Source organism: Canis lupus, chromosome 4 (assembly GCF_048164855.1).
Source record: "Canis lupus baileyi chromosome 4, mCanLup2.hap1, whole genome shotgun sequence".
Classification (NCBI taxonomy): Eukaryota; Metazoa; Chordata; class Mammalia; order Carnivora; family Canidae; genus Canis; species Canis lupus.
In genome coordinates, this window is record NC_132841.1 from 73,108,387 (window position 1) to 73,135,187 (window position 26,801).

Consider the following 26,801-nt stretch of genomic DNA (forward strand, 5'->3'; position numbering starts at 1 on the left):
CCTGGTTTGCCCCAGAGAGTTGCCAGGGGATCTGAGCCAAAGTCTTAGTGAGTGATGCCCCCTTCTGGAAATGGAGGGAACACTCTCCTCTCCTCCTGATGGCTCAAACCTCATTACAAGACTCAATGGGGCAGTTCTAGCCTCTGTTTTCTTTCTGAGCCACCCAGGTTGTCGGCAAACAACCACAGAGACTGAAGAGTCATTCAAGACGCTTTAAAAATTTGATGGGTTGGGGGCACTGAGTGGCTCAGTGGTTGAGCATCTGCCTTTGGCTCAGGTTGTGATCCTGGGGTCCTGCTTCTCCCTGTGCCTATGTTTCTGCCTCTCTCTTATGAATAAATAAATAAAATCTTGAAAAAAATTTGATGGGTTATACCAAGGATTCCCAATAAAGAGACGTTGACATTGCAAAAGGCCACTTATATGGCTTCTGTTGACTGAGCAAATGAAGAATTCAAATATCTAACCATTAAGCCCCACACCTCATTCCTGACATTGCTGAATAAAACGTAGGGTTATACATGTTACCTCATGGATCACATTCTTATCCAAAGACAACCTACTTTCAGCAAGTCATTAAAGAGACGCAGATACAACACTATAGCAGAAAGATCAGGGATATTAAAAAGGGCGCACACACACACACACACACACACACACACACACACACAGTATTCTGTGAGCCACATCCTCCTCTCACTTAACATCTGTAACTGTAGCCTGTACTTATATACGGACATCATTACATGATATAAAGATGTATTTAATGGAGTCACTCAAACTTAGGATATTTGTATAAGTTAGGTCTACAGACTATACCTGTATAGTCAGGTATGAACAGATTAATTTCAAATATACTGTTGATAAACACATTACTAAGTTTTCCTTATTTTAATAATAAAGAAAGGGGGGGGGGATCACTACCTAAGTATCCTCTGCAAACAGTTTGAACAGAAAGTTTAAAGGGTAAAGGACACCGCGTATCACCAAGAGCTCCGAGTTAGGAATAGCTCAAGAAATAGATCCGATTCCTCACTCATGTGGGGGACAGTTGTGGATTTGCAAAAACAGTTCTATAATCAAGTCTCAAATCTTTCCCACCTGGAACAGCTGCTCAGCAAGGTCTTCAGGGCAGACTCGGAGAATCCAGAACACCCAGAAAGATTTAGTCGCACTAAATTTGAGTTTTGTGCAAGATTACTGGAAAAAGAGAAAAATGTCAGAGGAAGACACGGTTGTTCAATTCCTAAGCATTCTGAGGAAAGCAGGCTAGAGGAGTAGGTAGGTAAGCCCACAGCCTGCGAACCACAGGTGAGTTTCAGTTCATGTTTCACTCTCTGTATGACACCAAGTGGGATGCTTTGCCTCAGTTTACTCATCTGTGCAACGGCAGAATCAGTACCTTCTTGGTAGGGTTGTTAAGATTAAATTATATACTGTGATAAAGAGCTCCTCAGCATAGTGCCTGGCACAGAGTTAAACACACAAGCAAGACCTAGCAATGTAGTTTTTAAATTAAAAAAGAGTGCGGGAATAAACATTCTTTCTCTTTCACCCATAATTAGAATTAGCTTCTAGGCACACTTCTACTTGTCAAGTCTCCAGGTTCTTCCAATGAAACATCGCTCAAATTTGCCCTCTCCTCTCCATTCCCAAATGCCTGTGTTGGTGGAAGGAACTCCGTGATTAAGAGTGAGAGTTCTGGAATCCTACTCTATTGCCAAGTTCAACTCCTGGTTTTGTCACCTCCTAACTGTGTGATCTTGGATAAGTTATTTCAGCCTCTTTGTGCCTCAGTTTCCATATCCATAAAAAGGGAACAATAAGAACTTACATCCTGGGTTGCTGTGAGAATTAATGTGATTACCTTTGAAGAACTTAGTATTTGGGACATAGTAAGTGCTCAATAAATGTTGGTAGTTATCATGATGATGATGATGGTTTTTTTTTTTTTTACATCAGGTTTCACCATTTCTCACCTGAATGAACACAACAGCATCATAACTAGTCTAGTTTTTTTCTACATCTGATTAACACTCAAAGGCACCCAGTAAGTACATTGTCTTTCTAATTTTCAACCCTGACATTAGTGCTTCCATTCTCAGGACCACTCTCTTTATCATGTTTCCCTCTTCAGAGCCTACCACGGAGTCTGGACCTCTTACAGCATGGCAGGGGCCCATTATGACCTGCTCCACACCTCCTGGCATCTCCTCACTGTACCATATGCTCTAGCAGTTCCTAACTACTACAGAGTTGAGAACCACACAGGCAGCTTTACCTAGACAGCTTCTTTACCTCATCATGTGGAAATCTCCAACCTGAATATCTTCAATACTCAACTTAAGAGTCACTTCCTATGAGAAGGCTGCCCTCCTTCAATTTAATTAGGTCTCTCTGTGGGATACCACTGATTCACCAAAGCATGTAACAAACACACTGTCATTATGTCTCCCCACGAGAGAGGCAGGGACCAGGCCTTTATTCACCATCCTTGTATGTCTAGAACGTAGCATAAGGCTTGGCATATAGTTAGCATGCAAACTTGGGTTGCCTGGATGAGTCCTGCAAAGTATGACAGAAGCTGGGGCACCCCACGGTTATGTTCTGAGTCCATCTGGATATGAACAGAAGGGCACCCCAGTCACATTGAGGAAACAAAGTTAACTGACATAAAAACAACTGCCTTCGTCACATGCCCCTGAGAGCCACTTACTTGACAATGGGGTCTGACAGCTGTAGGCCTTCCAGGCTTAGATTCTGCAACTTGGAGCACTGGGACAGAATGCCATGGAGGGTAGACACATCAATTACAGAGTTGGACAGATCCATGTGCTGCACACGGAAAGAGCTGAACAGAGGAGGGAAAAGAGAGGCTCTGTGAGGTGGCTCCCACAAGTACCTCCAGATCAAATCCAATCCCCACTCCTCCCCAGATCAGCAGCCAATCATAAACATGACCCTAAATACACATTTCAAATAGTACTATAGTTTTAGTCTTACAATAAATTGCTACTAGGTAACTCCCTCCCCTCAATCATTTTAAAATTCAGAAGGATTTCAGGGGGTACCTGGATGGCTCAGTCATTTAAGAGTCTGCCTTCAGCTAAGGTCACAATCTCAGGGTCCTGGGATCAAGTCCTACAACTCCCCCCTCTGCCTCTGCCAACCCCGCCCCCCAATGACTTGCACTTCCTCATGCATGTGCCTCTCGCTCTCAAATATATAAATAAAATTCAGGAGGATCTCTGCCAAGTCAAGATGGTACTGCCGATATGGTCCCACTTAGGAAACTAATTAGTGGGCATCAGGAGAATGAGCTGAATGTAGGTGACAAGAAGATTATGCCTATGAATCCTCTTGGCGAAGGCCAGTGAAAAAATTACTAAAACAGAAAGACAGTGGAAGAGCAAGCTAATATTGAGGTACCTGAAGGAAACGCAGGTACGGAAGTTTCTAGGTAACTGGACCTAGGAGTTTGAAAGAGAGTGTTGAGCTAGGGGAGAGGATTTGAAAGTTCCGGCACATCTGTGTTTGTATAAGATAGCATGTCCAATGCCTGGGTATGGATCAAGAGAAGGCAGCCAGGGAGCAGGGACAGACCCCAGAATAGCAGAGGAAAGAGCACACATGAAGGGGACCCAGAAGGAACAGCCACAAGAGAAGGATAACCACTAGGGGAAGAGAAGTGCTGCCATATGACCATGGCAGGAAGGGGAAAGACCCAGGATGCATGTTTTGCCCTTAAGTCTGCTGTTTTTAGCTTATTTTTCTGTTCAGTATCTAGTTATTCCACTCCAGCTTGAGATGGCTCTAAACCATATTGCAAAACTATCAGTAACAGGGAAGTAGTTTTTCAAAATATTCCACAAAATAAACAAAAAGAGGGCATTCTCGCTCGGGCTGCAAATTTGTCCACCATAGGATTAGCTACCCAGAGCTACGTGAAATCTGAGAAGACTCCTCACACTTTGTCTTTATCAGATATGGGCAGTGTGGAAAGACCTAGGCGGGCTGCCTTGCATCTGCTGGTGAGTGCTCCACCTGGCTTCTGCCTCAGGGGACTCATGATGCCCATCCTCTGAGGACCCCACCTGAGAAGCAAAATGTGCATCCCTTACCCCCTGGAAGAGTCCAAGAGTAACCCTGATTTAAAGTGGGAATGGTGTCACTGAAAGCTGTGCCTTGTTTCAACACAAAGACCACACAGGAAAATATGTAATTAACATTCCACTGCACAGGCTTGTCACAGGCCGTAAGGGTGGTTACAGGGAAAAAAAGTTTTGATCTTTTCTTTTCTTTTCTTCTTTTCTTTTCTTTCTTTTCTTCTTTCTTTCTTTTTTAAAAAATTTTATTTATTTATTGATGAGAGACACAGAGAGAGAGAGAGAGAGAGAGGCAGAGACACAGGCAGAGGGAGAAGCAGGCTCCATGCAGGCAGCCCAACGTGGGACTCAATCCCAGGTCTCCAGGATCACGCCCTGGGCTAAAGGCAGCACTAAACTGCTGAGCCACTGGGCTTCTCTTTGATCTGTTTCTACCTGAAGACTTAGAAAGTCTTTTCTGGCTTTTTTTTTTTTTTTTTTTTACCTGAAATGTTCAACCAATGGTTGATCCATAAATGATCGTGGGCAGCGGAAGGCAACTACTCCTCGAGACAGCAACCGGCCAATCACATCTGGGTGCAGGTTTCTACCTGTGAGGTCTAAGGTCTGCCACAGAGACTCGTCAAACCTGGAAAACAGGAAGTCCTCAGTAAGTTGGGGGCACTAGATCCTGGAAGGCCCCACCACTCAACAAGGAAGATACGGTCATTAAATAGCCCTGAACCAAATTCCGAAGGAAGCTTTGGTTTTGAGTTGACTAGACAACTAGCTATGGTATTTTTAAGACACAACTGTGTATTTCTTGCTCTATCACGGATAAGCTTCCATCTTTAGCTATACATGTGTGTATATACACACACACACACATATTTGTATTTCCTTCAGGTGGGTTCAATGCTATCATTACAATGTAATGATCTGGAATTACATAATAAAACTTTAGTGTTCAACACAATTTAATAATTTTGAAAATGATTGCTCAAATCATTGAATTGATTACTGAATAGGTAGGTAGATTCAAATGGTCTAAATGATCCCACTGGCTATTTTTGTTAAGCATAAATTAGTTACCACAATTACCCTAAATACCATGTAAATAGAACAAAAAGGAGGAAAGGTAGCACCACAGCTGACCTTTGCATATGGGTTTGAACTGAGCAGGTTCACTTATATGCAGATTTTTTACAGTACTGTAAATGAACTTTTAACTCCTTATGATTTTTTTTTTAAAGATTGATTTACTTATTATGATAGACACAGAGAGAGAGAGAGAGAGAGAGAGAGAGAGAGGCAGAGACACAGGAGGAGAGAGAAGCAGGCTCCATGCCAGGAGCCTGATGTGGGACTCGATCTTGGGACCCCAGGATCACGCCCTGATCCTGCCAAAGGCAGGCGCCAAACCGCTGAGCCACCCAGGGATCCCCTCCTTATGATTTTCTTAATAACATTTTCTTCTCCCTAACTTACTTTACTGTAAAAATAAGAGTATAAAATACATATACAAGATCTGGGTTAATTGCTTATGTTTTGGCTTAGGCTTCCAGTAAACAGTAATCTGTTAGTAGTTAAGTTTTTGGGGAGTCAAAAGTCCTAAGTGGATTTTCAACTGAGCAGGTGCCCCCTAATCCAGGCACCAGGTTGTTCAAGGGTCAACTATACTTCATTAAGAAATAGCACTATCAAATATCTATTAGGAAAAATGAACCCTACAAAGGAGTTCAGCTATTATACCCTTTAAGCTTGAAAACAAATGTATATACATGCATAGAAATATATGTGTATGTATGAACTACTGTGCAAGGAAAAAGGAAAAATATTGCTTAGATTTTAGACAGTGTTTGTAAAGCAAAAATGAAGTCCTCAAAGGTATTAAACAGGACACTAAGGGACCTTTAACAGCCACAGATTAATTCAACTTAACAAAAAAAAGAAAACATGAGATCAAGCACAGAGGGAACATTTTAAATGCCTACGAGAATTTTATTTTTTGATACTGCTTGAAATAAGCAGACAACTGGCAGGGCTTTGAAAGAACTCTGCATAAAGAAACGGTCAATGTGTGGTGTGACCTCTATTATCAAGAAGGCAGGGCTTCATAGATGCCGGCTATTACTTGTATGACAACTGAGATGAACATTAACAGACTCTGCGCAAGGAGGACGACTGGCTGAAAGAGAAAATCACTATGGGGTCACTGGGGGCGGGATCAGCGCAACCACCGCTCCGTGTGTGCATACCTCCCCAGGGCTCTTCTCAGCAAAGAGCCCACTCCTGCAAATGCCTGCGGTGTCTTATGGCCCACACAGCCCTGAATGGGGAGGGGAAGGAGCTCTTGCCCTCTCAGTGAGAGCCCTAGATACATGGAGGGAGACGAGAGACACATGCCTGTAAGCACAAAGGATGGCTAGTGGTGGGCTGGAAGATGACAAGTGGTACAGAGGGAAAAAAGTTCAAAATGAAAAACAAAGTCTTCCCCCCAACCCCATCCCTGCTAGCCTGTTACTGCCTTCCAGCACACTGAGACGTTGCATATGCAGCTCACTGTGCAAACCTGAAAGCGGTGCCCCCAACCTGCCATGTGCCGCACGCTTCCACGAGCCAGCCAGCATCTTCCTATTTCACCCTTAAACTGCCCTGTCTGGAAGGTACTATGATCTTCACGGTATATACGGGTGGATGGAGGCTCAGAAGTGTCAAGTACGTCCCCAGGTCACATAGAGCATTAAGTGGCAGAGAATGGTTCACAATGGGCTCAAATACTGGGGCCTGCCTGTGCTCCCCACCATGCTCCCTGCCCCGACCCCATGTGTGAGGACTGGTGTGAGGAGTGGCCAGGCCTTTATGCAGCCCTGTAGCCCTCCACTTCTAGTGCTCCATTGCCTGGTCCAGAGTCAGCATCCAATAAGCACAGAAATACAGAAAAAAGAAGTTGGCAGAAGTGGGTAAGTTTATACCTCCAGGGGCCTCCTCCCTTCCACCTGAAATGACGACATTGATGGTTAATAAAAATACGAAGACACCTAGTCTGCTCTGTGCTACTACATTTTTCTTGGTGTTTAGTTTCACTAGGTTCACATGAATACATACATAACCTTCCCCTTCTCCCACGCAAATGCCAAAAGAGGGCAGCCCGGGTGGCTCAGCGGTTTAGCGCCACCTTCTGCCCAGGGCGTGATCCTGGAGACCCAGGATCCAGTTGCACGTCGGGCTCCCTGCATGGAGCCTGCTTTTCCCTCTGCCTGTGTCTCTGCCTCTCTCTCTCTCTCTCTCTCTGTGTCTCTCATGAATAAACAAAATCTTAAAAAAAAAAAACAAACCCACAAATGCCAAGAGAGGTGAAAAATACTTACGCTAGGTGATACCACCTCTTACAAACACTGGAGACCTTCAGGAGTTCAGGGAGGCACAGACAGGAAAAGATTCCTAAGAGCAGCTCATCTGGAAGTGAGTCCCAGGAAACACCTTTAAGGGAGGGAAAACATAAATGTGTTTTCTCATCGTCGTTCTTTTACCCGATCAAGTCTACTGAGTCTTTTCATGCACATCAAGGATACACAATATTGGAAGGGGAATGTAACACTAATTGAATGACTCATCCCACCATTGTTTCTCTTTTCATCTGCAGTCAGCACAGCACTTTCCCAGCAAAGGAGAAGAGACAAAACCAAGAACACTCTTCCAATCGTTTTGCCTTCAGCACCAGCCGACCACCCTTAGGCAGACACTATGTTAATGGGTGGTCCAGAGCAAGTCCCCACCCCCTCAAGTAGCATACACACAACAGTGTCTAAGGTAGGATACCTCTAGTGGCTGGGAAATGCCTCGTTTCTCTCAGAAGTGGATTGGGGGGTGATTTACCCTGTAGTGACCTTATCTAAAAGGCAAATGAAGCCTCCTTTTTCTTTCAGATTTACAGAAAGCACTCAAGTCAATTGGCCTGGCCTAACAAGTGCAATTCCCAATGGGAGCTTTCATGTACCTCTCTACTTACTATGCTGCCAGGAGGCACTTTGGGTGTTGGGGGGAGAGCAGGAAATCAGACAAAGCACTTTAGCTTCGTGGAGCTTACAGTCTAGTGGCAGGAAGATCACATATAAAAAAACACATAAGTAAATTACATGATATGTAAAAACTGAATAGTGCCATGCAGAAAAACTGAGCAGGGTAAAGGAGAGGATAGGAAGTAAGGGGGCCAGTGTTCCAAATCTCAACACAGCGGTCAAGGAAGGCCTTACTGAGAGTGATCTCCAAGCAAAGTCTTGAGAAAGTGAGGGAGCCAGCCCTGTGAGTACCCGCAGTCTGTTCTAGATACAGGGAACAGCATGTCTGTTTTGAGGAACAGCAAGGTCAGCGTAGAAAAAGAGCGAGCAGGAGGTGACAGAAGATGAGGTAGAGAAGCAAGAGGGGCCGGGTCACGCAGGACCTTGTACATCATGATGAGGACTTCGGCTTTGACTCTGAATGTCACGCAGAACCACTAGAGGGTTCTGAACATAGAAAGTTCTAAAAGAACTGTTTGGGCTGCTGTGTTAAAAATAAAAAACTGGTGGGGGAAATTAAGATCAGGATTTTTTTTGTCTTATAAAAGCAATTTCCAAATAGAATTCTCACATATGAACATACACAGAATAACCCACAAGAGCAGGATAATAGGACGATGGCCCTAGGATAAGAAGAGTAAGTACTTAGACTAGTTCAGTAACTCGCCTTCCCACCCTCTGCCTCCAATTGCACTTATACAACAAGCCTAATGCTAGCCTCTCCCCTCTGTGATGGTTCACTTTACGTGTCAACCTCACTGGGTCGAGGGGTACCCAGAGATCTGTCTCGACACTATTCTAGGTGTGTCTGGGTTACTGCAGAAGATGAACGTGTGAGTCTGTCCACTGAGAAATGCAAATTCCCTTCTCCAAGGCCCGATGGGAACTAAAGGCAGATGAAGGGAGAACTGGCTTTTTCCCTGCCTTTGAGCTGGACGTGGATCTCCTCCTGCCTTCAGAACTGGACTGGTACTTAACCATCTGCTCTCCTGGTTCCCAGGCCTTTGGACTGTGGACCTTGGGACTTTTCAGCTTCCATAACTATGTGAGCCAATTCCTTGGAATAAATCTCCCTATGTCTCCTACTTGTTCTACGTCTCTGGGGAACCCTGATTATAACACACTGTCCCTTCCCAGCTAAAAGCTTGAGTCAGTATTCGCTGCACAGGTACACTGAACCAGGCTCTGTGGAGAACATGATGGAGAAAAGCCTTGAGGAGGGTGAAAAACGTAGCACTTGCTGCCTCTGGGTGGTACTCTTGGGCAATCTTTCTAAAACAATCATGTCCTTCCCTCAATCAGAACCTTTCAGGAGTGCTCCCCAAACATGCAGCCTGAAGTCCAAAGTACTTGGCATGAAATTCAAAGCTTCCATGGCAGGGCCCCCACTCACTTTTCTAGGTTCATTATCTAGAAATATGTTCCAGCCATTTGGACCTACTTGTAATTCTCAGAATGAGTCATTCTGTGCCACATCTCAATGGCCCTGTACACACTGTGCCTGCCCCTCACTGCTATTAATTTAAAATCAAGTTGCTGTTAAAGCCCCAGTGCCTATGGAAGGCTTCCCATGACATCACCAAGAGTAGGTCACCTTTTTTTAAACCACAGTTGTATTATTGACTTACTCATCTGTTTAGCCTCTGCCTTTGCTGGGGCCCTGAGTTCTTGAGAACAAAAATATGATTTTTCTATTAATAATCTTTGTATTTCCAGGAACTAGCACAATGTCTGATACGTTCATCCATGCATGTTTTTATTGAACATGTAGTATATGCAGGTGTCTGTTCTACAAAGATGAATAAGGGGTGGCCAGCTCAGAGTCTGAGACACAAACAGGATGTTTCAGTAAAGTATCATAATGGGCTGCAAGAGGGTTCATGGTGCGGTGTTGTGCAGGGTTCGATGGTAAAGCAGTGATCAGGGAAGCCTCCTGGAAGAAATGGCCTCTATTGAAAAATGAGGAGATACACAGCTGCTCAATGAATGCCCTGCTCTCTGGAGGACAAAATGAATCACTGTAGCCCTGAAACCAGGGGTAAACAGGTGAAGGCAGATCCCCCATGCTGACCCTGGACCAGGAGCTGGGGAGGCAGCCAGAGACGACCCTGAAGCATGTCAGTGTGGCAACAACCCTCCATCACCACAACAAGGCTCCTCCAAGGTCAGCGTGGAGGACAGAGGTTCTCAAACAGGGCTCCTGCCCTGCTTCCCAAACTGGGAAAAAGTTGATAGATATGTTTTTCTTGAGTTTTCCTTCCATTAATTCTTAACTCCCTGACCTCTGCTGCCTCTTGCCCCTGTAGATCAGATTCTAGCATTTGATTTGGCAAAAGATGACACAGTTATTTTGAGTCTAGTATGCTGAGACTGCACTATGATCCATAAGCCCATCGGGACACCAGGTGCTTGGCCTCTCCCAGTGAGAACTGCGGGAAACAGCCACAGCTTCGATGGCTGCGGGTGCCCCAAGGCTGTGAAGCTTGGGCAAGTCACCCAATTCCTCGGGCTCGGTTTCTTATCTGCAGAGAATGGGAATAAAGGGATTTATTTTGCCAAGTTTTTCCCTGTGAAGACTAAACAATGTAAGGGAAGAGACCAAGCAGCAGAGTCAAACTTCCCTTCTCCTTCTTCACTCTATTTCTCTCCTCTCGTCATTAAATCTGCGCCTTCGCCTTTTGTGGGGATCTCTTCTTTTCAGTGCTGCTTGGAATCTTCACCTCTTTGAAAACACACTAGGTTTTAACAGGGTTGGGACAAGGGCTATGTAGTGTGACTTCCCAAGAGCCCCAAAGAGCACTCTAAGTTTAGGATCTCCAGAAGCAGATCCAGAGGACTTGAATTCAAATAGTTTATTGGGTAAGTAATCCCAGGAAGTATGGGAGAGTGAAGAGACATGGAAGGGAAGGAAGCTGACTTGGGGTATTTGAATAAGCAGGTTATCACCATGACCAAGTAGAGTTCAAGTCTGCTGAGGACTTCAGGAGACGCCACAGCACCTGCCTCAGAGCTGTCCCAGCTAAGGGCACGGGTGGTGGGGTATTAACCCACCAACAACTGTCAGTCACTGGGTGAGGACATCAGGGAGCAGGGCAGGAATGTTAACTCCCCACATGCCTGCCCAGAGAGAGGTGTCAGGCAGTCCCATATGCATGCAGGAGAAAGCCTTCAGTATTTTTTTTTTTTAAAGATTTTTTTATTCATTCATGAGAGACAGAGAGAGAGAGATAGAGAGGCAGAGACACAGGCAGAGGGAGAAACAGGCTCCATGAAGGGAGCCCGATGTGGGACTCGATCCTGGGTCCCCAGGATCAGGCCCTGGGCTGAAGGCAGCACTAAACCGCTGAGCCACCCGGGCTGCCTAAGTCTTCGGTATTTAAAAGAGTGCTCAGCTTCAAGGGACTATGGACGGGGGGCCATGTGTCCACTCAAAATGGTGGGAAAAGAAATTAGGGACGCTTGTAGTGAAGGGCAGGGCTGGAGAAATGAATTAACGCACCTTGTGCTTATTTTGTTGGGCACACATTAGGCATCAGAAACAATGAGAACAAGGGGGATCTCTGGGTGCTCAATGCTTTGGCGTCTGCCTTCGGTCCAGGGCCTGATCCTGGAGACCCGGGATCAAGTCCCACGTCAGGCTCCCTACATGGGGCCTGCTTCTCCCTCTGCCTGTGTCTCTGCCTCTCTCTCTCTCTCTGTGTGTGTCTGTCTCTCATGAATAAATGAATAAAATCTTGAAAGAAAGAAAGAAAGAAAGAAAGAAAGAAAGAAAGAAAGAAAGAAAGATAGATAGATAGATGAGCTAGGTAATTAAAATGCTAGGAGGAAAACTAGTCCCAGCGATGAAGGCAGAGGTTTGCAGAAGACACCGAAGCCAGGCACCGAAGCCAGGCACGGAAGCCACGCCAGTCAGGTAACACGAGAATGAGGAGCGCCTTGTATTACGACTTCCATCTTCATCCGTCCCAACTCCTACTGGTTCATCCTTCAGATCTCAGCTTAAATGTCACCCCCTCAGAGGAGTTTTCCCCGACCACTGCAGCCCCCAGATCCAGATCTGCATACCCAGCACACAGCACAATACCCGGCCCACAGGCATCAGTATAGGGCTAGATCTAGTATACCTTTTACTTTCCCTTCATGCAATCTGCCAATGTGCTAATTTTGTATTTGTGTGACTGGTCAACCTTTGCTAACCTGTAACTCTTACACACCCAGTGCCTAGGGGAGAGCCTGGCAACGAGTATCAGAAAATGCTCAACTGATATTTCACAAAGGAATGACTGACACCCAAGAGAAGAATGCTGGCTTTATTCTATAGACAGTCAAGATTGCTGCCTCTTTGAACCAGCCAGCTTCCTCATTTGCAGAATGATAAGGCTGGCCTACAGTTCCACTTCAACACACATTCCTGGGTGCCTAATTAATGCGCTAGTGCTGGGAGCTGGGTGTAAGCCACAGTCCCTGCCCAGCAGCCTCACCTGGAAACAAACTAATAAACAAATACATAACCTAACATTTAAAAACTGCCATTTGGGGATCCCTGGGTGGCTCAGCGGTTAAACACCTGCCTTCAGCCCAGGGCGTGATCCTGGAGTCCCGGGATTGAGTCCCACGTCGGGCTCTCTGCGTGGAGCCTGCTTCTCCCTCTGCCTGTGTCTCTGCCTGTGTCTCTGCCTCTCTCTTTCTCTCTCTCTCTCATGAATAAATAAATAAAATCTTTAAAAAAATTAAAAAAAAATAAAAACTGCCGTTTACTGAAAACCCTAAAAAGTCTCAAGCATTTATTCAAGCACACTGACTCTACATGCAGCAACCCTGTATATTCAGCAGGATGCCATTTCACCGATGAGGAAACTGGTCTCACCAAGCTGGTATCAACTATTAGGTGGCAGAGCCAGGAGGCAAAGTTGGGGCTGCTCTATGAGCACGCCAAAGCCCCACGCGCCGAGGTGCAGGTACAAAGACGCAAGAGTGGATGTCTGAAGGCTGGCCGGGTAGCGGAGGGCACTGTACCCGCAAGGCAATGACATGGCACCGTTGGGTGTCCAGGGCGTGAGGCTGAAGACCAAAGCCCAGGGCACAAAGGTCATGTCCCCGGGGGTCAGTACAGAGTAGTCTTTGACGTGGGGGAGGGGCTTCAGAAGGAGATGCGACTGTGACAAAAGAGACAAGGTCTCACAACCGGTAAGTGGCAGGGTGGGGACTCAACCCTAGGTCTGACTCCAAATGATGCCCTTCCGACCCCAGGAGGCTCTAACATTCTACGCTCTCCCCTGTTCTGAGTACCTGACGTTCCCCAAGGTCAGGGAAGGTAAGAACTACACCTGGCTTGCTACGGAAAAAGAACTCAAATTAGGGCGAGGGAGGGCAGGCAGGGAGAGAGAGTAAAACAAAGACGCTGAGAGCCATCCAGGAGGCTGGGTACCAACGGCGGAGACAATGCCTGGCCTCAGCTGGCAGCCAAGTGCCCGGGGCTCCCTTAGTGGACCACAGGACACTGACTGGCAGGGCCTGAGCCTGAGATTGGCTGCTGTCCAAGCAGATGGAGCAGAAATCTGTCTTCCAGCTCCAGTGGCTGGCATCCAGGCTTATGATATGCTTAATCTAATTTTACTTGCCATATTTAATTCTCAAAACATCAACCATCTGTTTCCTGGATTCCTGACTACTCTGTGGTCTGGTCTGTTTGCCTGAGTGGATGGGAGTGTCCAGAGCCATCTTTCCTCCACTCCCCTCTTCTAAACTCTCCAAGGCTGCACACCGGCCCCTCACAGCAAAGGAAACAATTATTCAAGCCCACAGCAGCTGCTCTTCAACTACACGAAGGCAGTTAAACAGTCTTTGGGGCCGTGAACAGGGTGAACACTGGCCAGATTCACAAACCTGCTAGTCGTCATCCTTGGCCACTGTCACTTCCACTTCTCCCCTCACGTGCAATCCCAGCTGTCCACGTCTGTAACCTCACTGCTGCCTAGGCCTCAAACTCCTCTGGGGAGAGTGGCTTAGTGGAGAGTTTTCTATGCGGGAGATCTTTGCGATCCAGGGACTCATCTTACTTATTTACTGCTTGGAACATCACCTACACTCAGATTCAAGTTAAAATTCCAAATCTTAATCATAAGCAAAACTCCTTGACTCTTAAAACTGCTCCTCTCCTTAATCATGGATAAACAAATCATGCGTGAAGAATAAGCAGGCACTGCTGCTCACACTTACTGTTTTTCATGCTGAAGGGTGGGGGGCTCTATGTTTGCTCGTGCTAGCTTGTTTCAAGTATTAACAATCTATGCTTCCTTTCTGGGAAACCACGAACGTTCTGCTTTGCTGGGATGAGTTTTCCTTCCTCTGCCCACAAATCATAAAAACACTAGACCATACTAACTTGGTATTTTTGGGTTTTGTTTTGGCTAAGTGGGCAAAACTTTTAAAAAAGCAAACCACAGCAAGACAAAAACAGAGTCCTCAATGGACCCCTTCAGTCTTTGTGTAAGAGACTTGCTCAACCCTGAAATGTGGGAACAGCAGTAGAGAAACCATGGAAATTGTGATTTAGAGAATAAGGTATAATACACATGCTCTATATGTGATCGGAGAGCAAGGTCTTTTGTCTGATATGGTCACTGCCGTATTCCTAATCTCTACAACGCTCAATAAACACTTGTTGAATGAATAAATGAAAGGAAGCTACAGGACAGAGAAAAGACGCTTCAAAGGGCCCCATAAATATGGCTTTTACAGAGCTGAGCTTTGGGAACTACAGGCTAAGATTCACTGGTGAGTCATGAAATCAATTTAGTTTGAGCAGCACTGTTTGATAAGAATGGAATGGAACAGGATAGGAAGTATCTTAGGGGAAATATAGTTTTGTGAAATTTCTGTTTCAGGCACACACCCAGGTCTGCAACCTAAAATACATTTATTACTGGTTAAGAAAAAAAATTGGAGGAAAAATGTTTGCCTGCGGACGTTAAAAAGCAGATTCTCAGGCTCAAGACAGGACTTCTTAAATCAGAATCTCAGGAATTTTGCACTTTGAACAAATTCCTCTGGGGTATCAGCAGACACTATACTTTAAGACTCTCGAGTCTGAGAACCACTGCAGGATCTGGAATGTCAAGCAGTGTAACAGCCATGGAAAAGCTAATCAACAAATTAGTTCAATAGTGTTTTCATGGCCATCCTGTTTGTGGGGGGTGGGAAGAAAAGGGACCAGGACAGGCATTTAATGATCAGGAATAGAATGCAATTGTCCTCTTTGTGTCTATTATTAACCTCACTAATGGGTCACTTACTTCCAACTCCTTGCATACACTCACCCCCGAGGGCCCAACAGACCTGTCCTGATAAGGCTCTGCCACAGTTTTTATCTTCCAAAATGAAAAGATGATGAGGATTTAGTCACCAGATGTGTGTGTCTGGCTTGGGGCCTGCAGGGAGGCTGCTGAGTGAAGAATCAGGAAAAACTCTCAGCCTAGCGCCACTGTCATCAGATCGCTGCATAAAGCAGGTGTGGCCTTTGCTACCCTAATCCTGGCAGAGCTGTCAGCCACCTGTCCTGACAACTGCAGACAAGACTCCCTGGAATGATGATCCAGATACATGTAGGCCTAGGCTCCTGGAGGCCCACTGGGAATTCTCTGCGCCAGCTGTCCTCATCCTGCATCAGTGAACCCACCTCTTCAGCTCTGCCCCGATGAACCAATCCATACTGTGTATAATTTCATGCACATACTATGTATCCTATTAGCTTCCTTCTCTGCCTCTCTCTAGGGTAGCAACAAACATAAAACTTGTTTCTCTTCCCACTTCAGATACACACACACACACACACACACACACACACACACACACACACAGTCTAGACTCCTTGACTGGACCATTTCCAGATCTTTCTCTTTCCTCAGAGCCTCCACTTTTGCTAAATAGGAGGAGGAAGATTGTCTATGTCCACTGGTAATCACCTTGGAAATCCTTCTGCACCTGGGAAGCCTCACCTGGCTCAATTTGGCAAAAGGGGTTCCCTTCCTCTGGCCTCCTAAGGCACTGATTCCCTTAACTACTCATCGGTTGCCACCATCTTTTGCTGTGGGCCCAACTTGACTCCTAACTTCCTGCAAACCAACAACTATCCCTCCATCTTCCGTAGTGCTTTACCTAAAAAATGATTTTTTTTTTTTATTTATACATCTCTCTCTGTGTACAACTATGGAAGGACAGAGGAATCACGTTCAACACTGAAAAGCAACCAGCATAAGACAAATTACTTAAAACCTGCCCCTCTTAGCAGAAAGTTTCTTTCACCACATTTGGCTGGTCAAGCAGCAAATGGCTAGTGCTGTACTGTAGATACTAAAAATAACATTAAATTCTTTTTTTTTTTTTTTAAGATTTTATTTATTTATTCATGAGAGACATACAGAGAGAGAGAGGCAGAGACACAGGCAAAGGGAGAAGCAGGCTCCATGTAGGGAGCCCAATGTGGGACTCGATCCCGGGTCTCCAGGATCACACCCTGGGCTGAAGGCAGCGCTAAACCGCTGAGCCACCCAGGGATCTCCTAACATTAAGTTCTGAAGAAAAAAAAAAAAAAAAAAACTACACTAACAAGGTCAGGCTAACTGGATTAAAGACAAAAGAAAAAGTGAAGTAGCTTCCCAAATGTGTGTCAGAAATTTTGTTGACCAAATTAACTAGGTTTATTTATTGTGTTATGAGCACACAGCATACTAAGAGCTTCATGTGCATTTTTTAACTTAATCTTCACACCAACCCATGAAGTGGGTATTATTATTCCATTTCACAAGAGAAACGAAGACACAGAGAGTTCATATAACTTCCCATGGCTGGTAAACAGCATAATTAGGATGTAACGTCAGATCCATCTGACTTCACCACAATCCTTTATTGCCTAATTAATTCACCCCCTCTCCTGATATAGATTTCCAGATCATAACCTGCCGGTTCTCTTTTCCAGTGAAAAAGTCAAAACCCAGAAACAATAGTTTTGTTTTTTTTTTTTAAAGCAACCAACCAACCCTTCTTCAAAGAAAGTCTGGTGGGAGAACTGAGGAATATACTTATTACCGTGGCTCTGCAAGACTTCATCTTAATTTCTTTTAATCTGCCTCTTATTCTTCCCCTATCACCCACCCAATTCCTGTTTAGGGTCCGATCGCCTCCTCTACAGACGACTTCAATAGCCTCCTGATTCTGTCAACTCTAATGTCAGAATCCATCCTTTTAACAAATCTCTAAGCTTCTATGCGTGACCCCCCTATAGTTTAATCCATACACATCAGTGTGTCCTTTTAACAGATGACATCACAAATCTGCTCAACACCACCTCTAGCCCTATCTCCCACTGCTCTCCCTTTTGCTCAGTCTGCATATGGCTTCCTTCTTCCTTGAGCAAACATGACATGTTTTTGCACCAGGGTCTTTGCACTGCCTTTGTCCTCTGCTTAGAGCCCTCTTCTCCAAGATATTTGCGTGGCACATTCCTCACACCTCCTGTATGCTTTTGCTTAAAAAGCTTGTGTCTAAGTGAGGCTATCCCTTAATATCTCTTAGTGAGGTTTAAAGTTGTAAACCATCTTCCAACCCCAGGACTTCCAATCCCTCTTGGCTTGTTCTCTACTTGTTTTTGGCCACAGTATTTACCACCTTCTTAACATATTATACACCACATTTATTATGTTTATTGCATCCCCCCTCTCAAACAGAAGCTTCATGAGAGCAGGAATGCTTATGTTTTGTTCCCTGCCTTATCCCCAACACATAGAACGATGCCTCCCACATAGCATGTGCTCAGCAAATATTTGCTGGATTAATGTTTTAAATGACTTACTGGCAAGAAAAACTGATAACCCTAAGTCATTGCACTGTGTTTACCCTATGGCTTTTGTACTCTTCGGATTCTGATCCACTCTGGGAGATACTCAATGACATGTCTGAGAAGCCTGGGGAAATGATATGGTGAGTTCTACATCTGAGTCAGTTCACTCTAGCTCTGGGGATGGATCAGGGGAGGATAAGACTGGAATTATGAGTCCATGCCAATATTCAGGCAAGAGATAATGAGAGTATGAAAAACATCTAGGAGACAAGAGGGAAACATTCAATGATTGGTTGGGGGCTGGAAGATGGTGGGAAGGGACTGGCCCTCAGGTTTCTGGCTGGGTGACTGAACAGATAATGTGGGCAGTAATGGAGACAGATCAAACCAGAAAAATCCCACTTGGGAGGTCCGAGGGATATAAGGCCCTACTCCTAGTTTAACATTCACGTTAGTAGTCCTTTGACAAATAACTAAAGCAATTATGGCAACAAACTCAACTGAAGCTACAGAGCAACGGAATATAAATAACAAAAATCCTACAAGATTATTGCTTATGTTCCCATTTAACAATGGCACTGAGCTGGCCTTTGAACACGCAGATTCCCTTCAAAGGGAAGGAGGCAGGAAGATCTTCTGGGTTAAAATTTCACATGGGTTAAAAGTCAATTGTGCACCTGGAAAATATATACCTACCAAGATTCCTGTAGATTTCAGTGACAAAGGGTTGTCCCATTGCTTTGGAAATCGACTTCAGAAGTAGGCAATTTTAAAAGCGTGCCATCCTAAAGATCGCTTAACAAAGATTAGCAATAAATAGTTCAGTCCACTTCTTAAGTGACCGACAGTTTTACCCTCATACCTTACCTGGAAAGCTGTCTCGATTTAGCTTAGGCCTGCGGACTATGACAAAGTCCTTGTCATTCCCCTTGCTTTTCAGCCGTTTTCGGGGCGGGCTCTGAGGGTGGCCCAGATTTGAGAGCAGTTCCTGGGGGATATTCTCACTGTCCACCTCCTCCTTCTCCAGAGCAGAGACCCCCATGCCCGACAGCAGTTCAGAAGTCTTACTAGAATCCCATCCCCACGTGAAGCTGGTGGTAACGTTGCTACTCTGGTCTGGAATCTCCTGGAGGTGTTTCCTGCAGAAATGCACAACAGCCCCGGTTTCTTTCAAAAACACACCCGTAAATAATTCAAAGATAGGCCTACATGAAACTCTAAGTTATGCAATGCAGAAAACTTTAAGAATTGCATTTTTTTTTAAAGTGCCGGCGGCGAGTTTCCAAGAAGGAAAAAAAGAAAATAACCGAACAAATCAAAAAGGCTTTTTGATTTACGATCACGGAGAAGGCCTCAAGAATGTCTTAAAGTGGAGGGAACAGACAAGCGGGGGGGGGAGGACGGGGGGGGGGGCAAACGTACACCGGCAGGAAAGCTCAATAAGGGAAGGCAAAAACCGCACGCTGATCACCGCACTAAAGCATCCGGCCCCCCACACTTTCCCAAAGAAGGGGCTGAGCAACGATTCAATTACAACATTCACAACAGTATTAGCGCGTAGCAATATTCGCGGCCTAAAAGAATTGAGGCGGTTCATTCACTCTCAGCCCCCTTTTGCAATCGGTTTACCTATGCATGGCGTCCACAGCTTCTGGAGTTTTAAACGCGTGCATTAATTGCAGAACTGCACGCCTCCGGGATTCCCGCTTTGGCGCGCGGCGGCTCAAGGCGTGCAGCTCCGACCCCCAGCAGCGAGACCCGCGAACTCTAGCAACGTTCCATCCTCGCCGCGCGCGCGAGGGCTCTTCTACTCGCCCTCCGCCGCCGCCGCCGCCGCCGTCGGCCGCCCCGCTGCCTGCCGGGAACTGTAGTTTCCGTCTTGCCTCGTAGTCCCGCCGGCTCTGCGCGACGTCCTTCCTCGGCTGACTTTACCCGCCTCGGAGATACCCACAAGCCCCCGCGCCCGCGAGGCGGGGCCGTCCACGCGGTAGGCGGGGAAGCGGAAGTGGGCGGCGCTCCGGCTGCCTGGGAAATGTCAGCCGCCTGACTGGGGACGGATTTTCCTTACCCCGGAGCCTGCAGGCCTTTCTAGTGGTCGTCACCGCCGTCGCCCCGGATCGCCGGTCGCAGGTCCGGGACGGCTGTGGCGGACGCGGGGTTCCCGGTCCTTGTGCGGACGCTGTCTGGCCTGATGGGGAGGGCGTGAGCCCTGTGGGGTCTGCGGTCTGAGGCCGGGCGCTGGCGGAGATCGAGAGGACCTCGGAGACCCCGAGCCGCCGCCGCCGCCGCCACCGCGGGCCTTCGTTCCCGGCCACCGAGTGGAGGCGGCAGCCCGGTCCGCCGGCCAGGTGAGACGATGAGGGCCGCGGGCGTCCCACTTGCGCCCCCCCGCCCCCCCCCGCCGCCGCCGCCGCCGCCGCGAAGCTGCTTCCTCCATCTGGGAGATAGTGACCCTTAGCACTGCGGGTCACCAGGTGCCTGTTCTGTAGGCACTACGGCTCCGAGGTTCCTCCCGAGAACACGCCTGACGTGAGGGGCAGATTACGCTTGTGGAAGCGCTTTGTAAACTAAAGCGCGGTTGGAAGGAGAGGCGGTGGCTTAATTTTAGGGGAGCAGGAGAACACGGCGGTTGCCACGGTGTGCGGTGGGACAGCTGCGCAGCCCCCTGGCAGCCCAGACGAGCTTGGGAACAGCTAAGGGGACGGTCGGTAGGTCTGTGAGGGCCGTGGAGCGCCACGCTCGGGGCCGCTGGGCTGCTCGCGCTCCGCCGACGACGTCCGGCGGCGTCGCCGTCTGAAAGGCGAGCTGCTGCGAGCCTGTCGCCGCCCGGGAGAGCCTGGGGGCGGCCAGAGCAGGGAGTGTGCCGCATTCCAGGTCGGATGACCGTGCGAAATCCACAAACGGTGACCCCTGGAGAACAGTGGAAGGGAGAGGGGAATAAATTCCAACCTTCAATTAAAAAAAATTAAAAAAAAAAAAAAAGGAGAGGATTGATCAAGTTCAGAAGTAAGCAGAGCCCTCTGCTAAGTCATCACAAAAATAGAGTATTGCTTGAGCATGCAGTACGACAATACCTTCAAGAACCAGTGTGAAAAAAAATAATAATAAAAAATAAATAACCAGTGTGACAGACCATTAAAAATGATTCCCTTTTTGCTGGAATTAAACCTCTCTTGCCCAGGTATGTGCTGGTTTCAGGCTCGGTGCTTGGTGCTTGGCTTGAAAAGTGACCAATTCTCGATTAAGCTATTCACGAACCTTTAGTTGTTTTGTTTTTGTTGTTGTTGTTGTTGTTGTTGTTTTTCTTGAAAATAAGTGGAATTGATGTACAGAAGGGATATGCTCACACATGGACTTTCATTTAAACGAGGTGGAAGTAGGCTGAATGTTCACGATTCATTGAACTGATGTCATGGAAAAGATTTTTAAATGCAATATTCTGATTTTTTTTTTACATAAAGTTACTTTGATGTTACTTTGGCTAAGAAGAGAGCAGTTGCCTTAGTTTGAAATATACATCCCTTCCCTTAAAATTGTAACTCATTAGAGAACATAATTATATATATATATATATATATATATATATATATATATATATATATAAAGGCAGTAGGATGGAAGGTTATGTATATGCTAATGGAGAAAAAAAACAAGGAAAAAATATTTTAAATGCCACGATGAGAATTAACAAAGTTTTTAAATGTAAAGTAGATCTTATAGTTAGGAAGATCTAATGGGATGATTTTACATTTAAAGATGAGGAATAGGGACGCCTGGGTGGCTCCATGGTTGAGCTATGCAGGGATCGACGCCCACATTGAGCTCCCTGTATGGAGCCTGCTTTTCCCTCTACCTATGTCTCTGCCTCTCAAAAAAGATGAGAAATATCCTGATAGCAGAATTGGTTTTTTTTAAAGATTTTATTTATTTATTCATGGGAGACACAGAGAGGCAGAGACATAGGCAGAGGGAGAAGCAGGCTCCCTGTGAGGACCCATGAGGACTCCATCCCAAGATCCCAGATTCACACCCTGAGCCAAAGGCAGACGCTGGACCACTGAGCCACCTAGTGCCCCCTGGTAGCAGGATTTAACAAGTAGTTTCCAGGAGCCAGGGAACATTTCTAGTTCTCAGAATACTTGAAATATCTGAATTGGACAGGAGACTCTCCATAGGACTTCAAAAAGAGCCTGTCAACTTAGAAAATCAGTCTTCAAATTCTAGAATAGATATTTTACTAACAGTTTTCCCTGGTAGCAAAAATACTTTAACTTACTGAAATCTTTACTGAAATAGCAATCATTTTTTTGTTCTGCATTATTCTAATCATGGCGATCTCTTTGTATAGTAAATAAAAGTTTACGTTGGTACATGGGAGTCTGTTTGATAAAAGGAGCTGTGTTCATTGAAGAGATTATCAGCTACATAGATATTGCTATCTGGTCTTTTCAAAAATTCATTGTGACTGCTACTGATACGGATTATTTTTTTTTGCTGATTAATTTTATTTATTTAATCTTCACCCACTACACTCCATGTCCCATTTTAAGTGAGAGGTATATTATATATATTATATAATTATATAAATATTATATATATATATATATATATATATAATCTCCAGTAGTACATTAGTGTTTTTGAAAATCAAATAGGACAAGAGATTATATTTAACTAGAACAGTGATGTACTTTTTTGCTTAGTTCTATCATAGCATAAAATAAACCTTAAAGAACTCTTTAGGGTTTTTTTCATATTATTTAGCTGTGGGGAACAAAAGGCTAAGAACGATTACATAGTAAGAAGTTTTTACCTGCCAAATTTCAAAAGGATCCTTTCCCTCCATTAATTTAGATCCTTAGATCTCTATAGTTTAATGCTGTGATGGACAGTTTGGAGTAACAGAAGGGTCCTTTCCCTATTCTAATTTGGTCTATGTTTTCTCTCCTAGCTTCCCCATGTAGATTAGAGTCATATATTACCCTTAAGTAATAGCAATCTTACCTGGAAGGTTAAAAGTCTTTGCTAAATTCTATATTAAACACTTCTTTTCTAGCATTCTATCTTGATATATGTAATGGAATAACTAATAGAATGTTTTAAATTTGCTCACTCTGAAAACTGACCAAAAGAAATTGTTTAAAGAGTTTAAATTGGGTTAATAAAGTATGTCTGAATTCGAAAAGAGACTGTGTAGTATCCCAATTGTAGTGAGGATGAGTAGGTTTGAATCCCAGCTTTGCCACTCACTGGCTGTAGGAATGTGGACAAACCACTTACTCTCTCTTCCCTTTTCTCTATTCAACAAGGATATTAATAGTCCTTTCTTATTGGGTTGTGTAGTCTAATTTGATAAAGTATGTTAAGTGCTAGCATAATGCTTGGAATCTAGTAAACTCATGCTAAATGTTAGCTCTTCTTTTTTTAATTATTAAGAAAGATTCTAAGGATTATTCTTTAATTACCAAAATAAGTCTTATAATCTCTTTACCTGAAATCTTTAAGAATCCATTACAATTCTAGTTGTTTTCTTCTCACTTGCTTTTAGGGTTGCTCTCTCTCTCTCTCATGTCTTAACAAAGGTTAAGCACTTTGTACATGTCTGTCTGTCTTCAGAAGGGCCTGTCACACTCTGGAATTCAGTTTACCTGGTTGGTTTAGTAACTCAGCTCATTTTTTGAAAATGGCTTCAAAAAATATTACAACTATTTTGTATTTTTAGAGTAGGAGCTACATTCTCTTGTGGTATTCTATTGTATCCTAAGCTGAATTCCCCCTGTACCTGAAATCTTTAAACGGAATAATGGTGGTCATATTTGGAAGATTTAACATAGTTTTTTTTTTTTTTTTTGAAGATTTAACATTGTATTGGTGGTAGAGAATTGTTGACTTTCACCATTCACATCTAGTTCTGATACTTCCAGTTTTTCATTATTCAGATCTTGAATTGTCTCCTAGTTTTTATTATTTCACATTTCTGAATAAAGATACATAGATTATGCAGAGTTTGATTAATCACTGAGTTCTGGCTAGAAATTTTTCATTCAGTTTCAGAATCTTAGATTTGAACAGAATTTTTTTTTTTTATTTGAACGGAATTTTTGCCTGTGATCTCTTGTGGAGTTGCTACCACAAATCTTTCCTTCTATCCTTCTTTGTCTTCTCTTTCTCGTTCTTTTTGAAGATCTTTGGGATGCTTCAAGTTCCAAAATTACCTTACCTGTAAATTTTCCACTTAAAGAGTGGTTAGCCTAAAACAACAACAACAACAACAACAACAACAACAACAACAACAACAAAAACACTATCAGCCATAAAATACTTGGGAAACAGTAGTACCCTAAGTCAGTAACATTAACAAGCTAATTATGTAAGGCGTTTGAAAGGCATTGTATGATTATCTCGATAATTGGTAAATGACTAAATTGGATTTTAAGTGTTCAAAGATTTTCAGAACTGATATTTTGAAAGATAGACTATATCTGGATATCAAGCACTAAAATTTGAATGAATGTACTGGCATTTTATTTTGAGTAAAATCTACATTTGCTGCTGCGGTGTTAATGCCAACCTATGGTAGCTCTAAATTTCTCTTTCAATTTCTAATCACATGGAACTGGATTTTGATTTGCCTCCAAATTTTTGCATGGTCTTCTTTCATTTTTGTCATCTAGCCTAAACACAGTATTTTAATATTTGAGGAATATTACTAGAAGGACCAGTTTTGCCATCAGAGGCATATTTCCTCTTTTGCCCTTGAGTATATTTTTGCACAGCTATATATACATGGTTGCAGGTCAGCAAATGATCCATTCTAATCCACCTCCGTTTTGATCATGTGCTAGAAAAATGGTATCATCTTTCTACATGACATCTAGTACATCTTTTTTTTTTAATTTTATTTATTTATTCACGATAGAGAGAGAGAGAGAGAGGCAGAGACACAGGCAGAGGGAGAAGCAGGCTTCATGCCGGGAGCCCAACGCTGGACTTGATTCTGGGCCAGGATCATGTCCTGGGCCGAAGGCAGGCGCCAAACCGCTGAGCCACCCAGGGATCCCCTAGTACATCTTCTTGACATGGCTCTGAAATGTGATCTCTTTCCAACAGACAGTTGAAGGAGTGTTTGGGTTACCTTGTAGACCTGAAGAGGTAATCTCAATTTGTCAAGAGAAGAAACGGGAGCAGTTTCTTGGAGCAAAGATAATTTTTTTTGTTTTGTAGGAATCAGGGGAGGCCCAGGCTCTGGTAACTGCAGAGAATGAGAAGCAAAAAGCATTTGGTATCCATTCATATTTGGGAGGGTGGGGGGAGATGGTGGCAGAGGAGGCTATTTAGAGTAAACCTGTGCTTTGAGACTTTTGAAGCAACTAGTTATTTTCTAGAAGGACATTATATGAGGAGGTGGAGATTCCCAACTAGCATTTATTGAGGATCTACTCTGTGCCTAGAACTCCCTATTTGGTGTTTCACTTTTGTATTTCATTTGATCTTCATAGCAACCTGTGTAATGATTATTTATCCTCATGTAACAGTTTAAATTGCATAAAATTACACAATTAAATAGAGTTAGGATTTGGAACCCAGGTTTCCCAGAGTATAACAAAACATTCGTATTTTAAAATAGTTGTGACTTTAGGCACTTCAAACCATGGCAGAATTTCTCGTTTCCTATTTGCCATGTACTTTACTTTCGTATTACTACATTGATTTTTAAATAATTTTGAAATTACAAAATAGCCTATGTTCATTATTTCAAATTAAAAACACGTATACACAAAAGCACAAAGAAGAATATAGCAATCCTCTCTTTACTATTTTATGACAACCACTGTTAGCATTTTGATGTATATTTGTCCATGTGTTTCTTATGCATACTATACTCCCTTAGGCCCACTCCCATCCCTTTTGACATCTCTAAAGTGTCCCTGTGGATCTCCCCTTTCTTCTAGACTGGGGGAATCTGGTGGCCTCCTTGAATCACTTTCTGCAATGGAGTTTTGCTGTTATGTGGTCCTTGACTCATGGGCAGGGAACCTGCATGCAGATCCCTGCTCCCATGAGTCGACAGGTTAGCAGGATTAGTGATTTATGAAACCCTTGGCTGCTTTTTTCAAAAAGGCAGTGGACAGTGATGAGACTAGAGGACATCTTTAAGACTTCCTGGACTATTTCGTACAAACATTTGTTTCTAGGTTTTCCTGTTTAAATAATGCTGCCATGAAAAGGAACATTATAGATAAATCTTTGTTCCCATCTTGTTTTTCCTTTAAGTTATTTGAAGAGGAATTGCTAGGACAAAGGATATGTGCCTTTTTCAAGGTTTTTGGTATGTATTGTCAAATTGCTATGCTCCCTGGTGAGGAGTTTTTTCAGTAAGCCAAACCTGAGTTGTCTAATATTTATCTTTATTAGATTTTAACTGACAGTGATTTTATGAATTTAAGATACAAATAACTAGCTGAGTTAGAGAATAAGGTGCCCCTAGCTTTGAACACAAAATTATTCAATTGAAATAACTAAAACAGGCTAGGAATTCATAAGGAACCTTGGAAAATGCTATCATTCTGACGAAAAATAATTCCTCACTTGAATTTAGGTACAAGGTCAAAGATACAGACTTTAAAACTATTATTTTCTCATCTCAGATTAGGAAAACCTCAATTTTCATCTCCAATTTAATGGGACCTCTAGGCCTAACCTTGTGTCATAACAAAACAACAAGAGTTCAGCTTGAACAGAAATAGATGGTGTTGTAAACAGAATAATAGACGCCCCCAAAAGATAGCTATGCCTTAATCATTGGAACCTGTAAAT

At 44.1% G+C, this 26,801-nt stretch overlaps 2 protein-coding genes across 6 annotated transcripts in view; one reads left to right on the forward strand and one right to left on the reverse strand.

The window, feature by feature from the left end:
- Positions 1–19,871, reverse strand: part of SKP2 (S-phase kinase associated protein 2) — a 33,554-nt gene extending 13,683 nt beyond the window's left edge. Inside the window, exons 1-6 of the mRNA XM_072824891.1 lie at positions 19,614–19,871; positions 18,852–19,123; positions 7,457–7,568; positions 4,591–4,734; positions 2,717–2,851; positions 1,102–1,200 (exon numbers count right to left, since the gene is read on the reverse strand). Of these exons, the coding sequence (XP_072680992.1) occupies positions 1,102–1,200; positions 2,717–2,851; positions 4,591–4,734; positions 7,457–7,568; positions 18,852–19,123; positions 19,614–19,657 (806 nt within the window). The 5' untranslated portion in view covers positions 19,658–19,871. The remainder of the gene's footprint in view (positions 1–1,101; positions 1,201–2,716; positions 2,852–4,590; positions 4,735–7,456; positions 7,569–18,851; positions 19,124–19,613) is intronic.
- An 85-nt stretch (positions 19,872–19,956) lies between these two features.
- LMBRD2 (LMBR1 domain containing 2) overlaps positions 19,957–26,801 on the forward strand; it is a 43,978-nt gene continuing 37,133 nt past the window's right edge. For all 5 annotated transcript variants that reach the window (XM_072824886.1, XM_072824888.1, XM_072824887.1 and 2 more), the window contains exon 1: positions 19,957–20,332. The gene's annotated coding sequence lies outside the window, so the exon portion shown is untranslated. The remainder of the gene's footprint in view (positions 20,333–26,801) is intronic.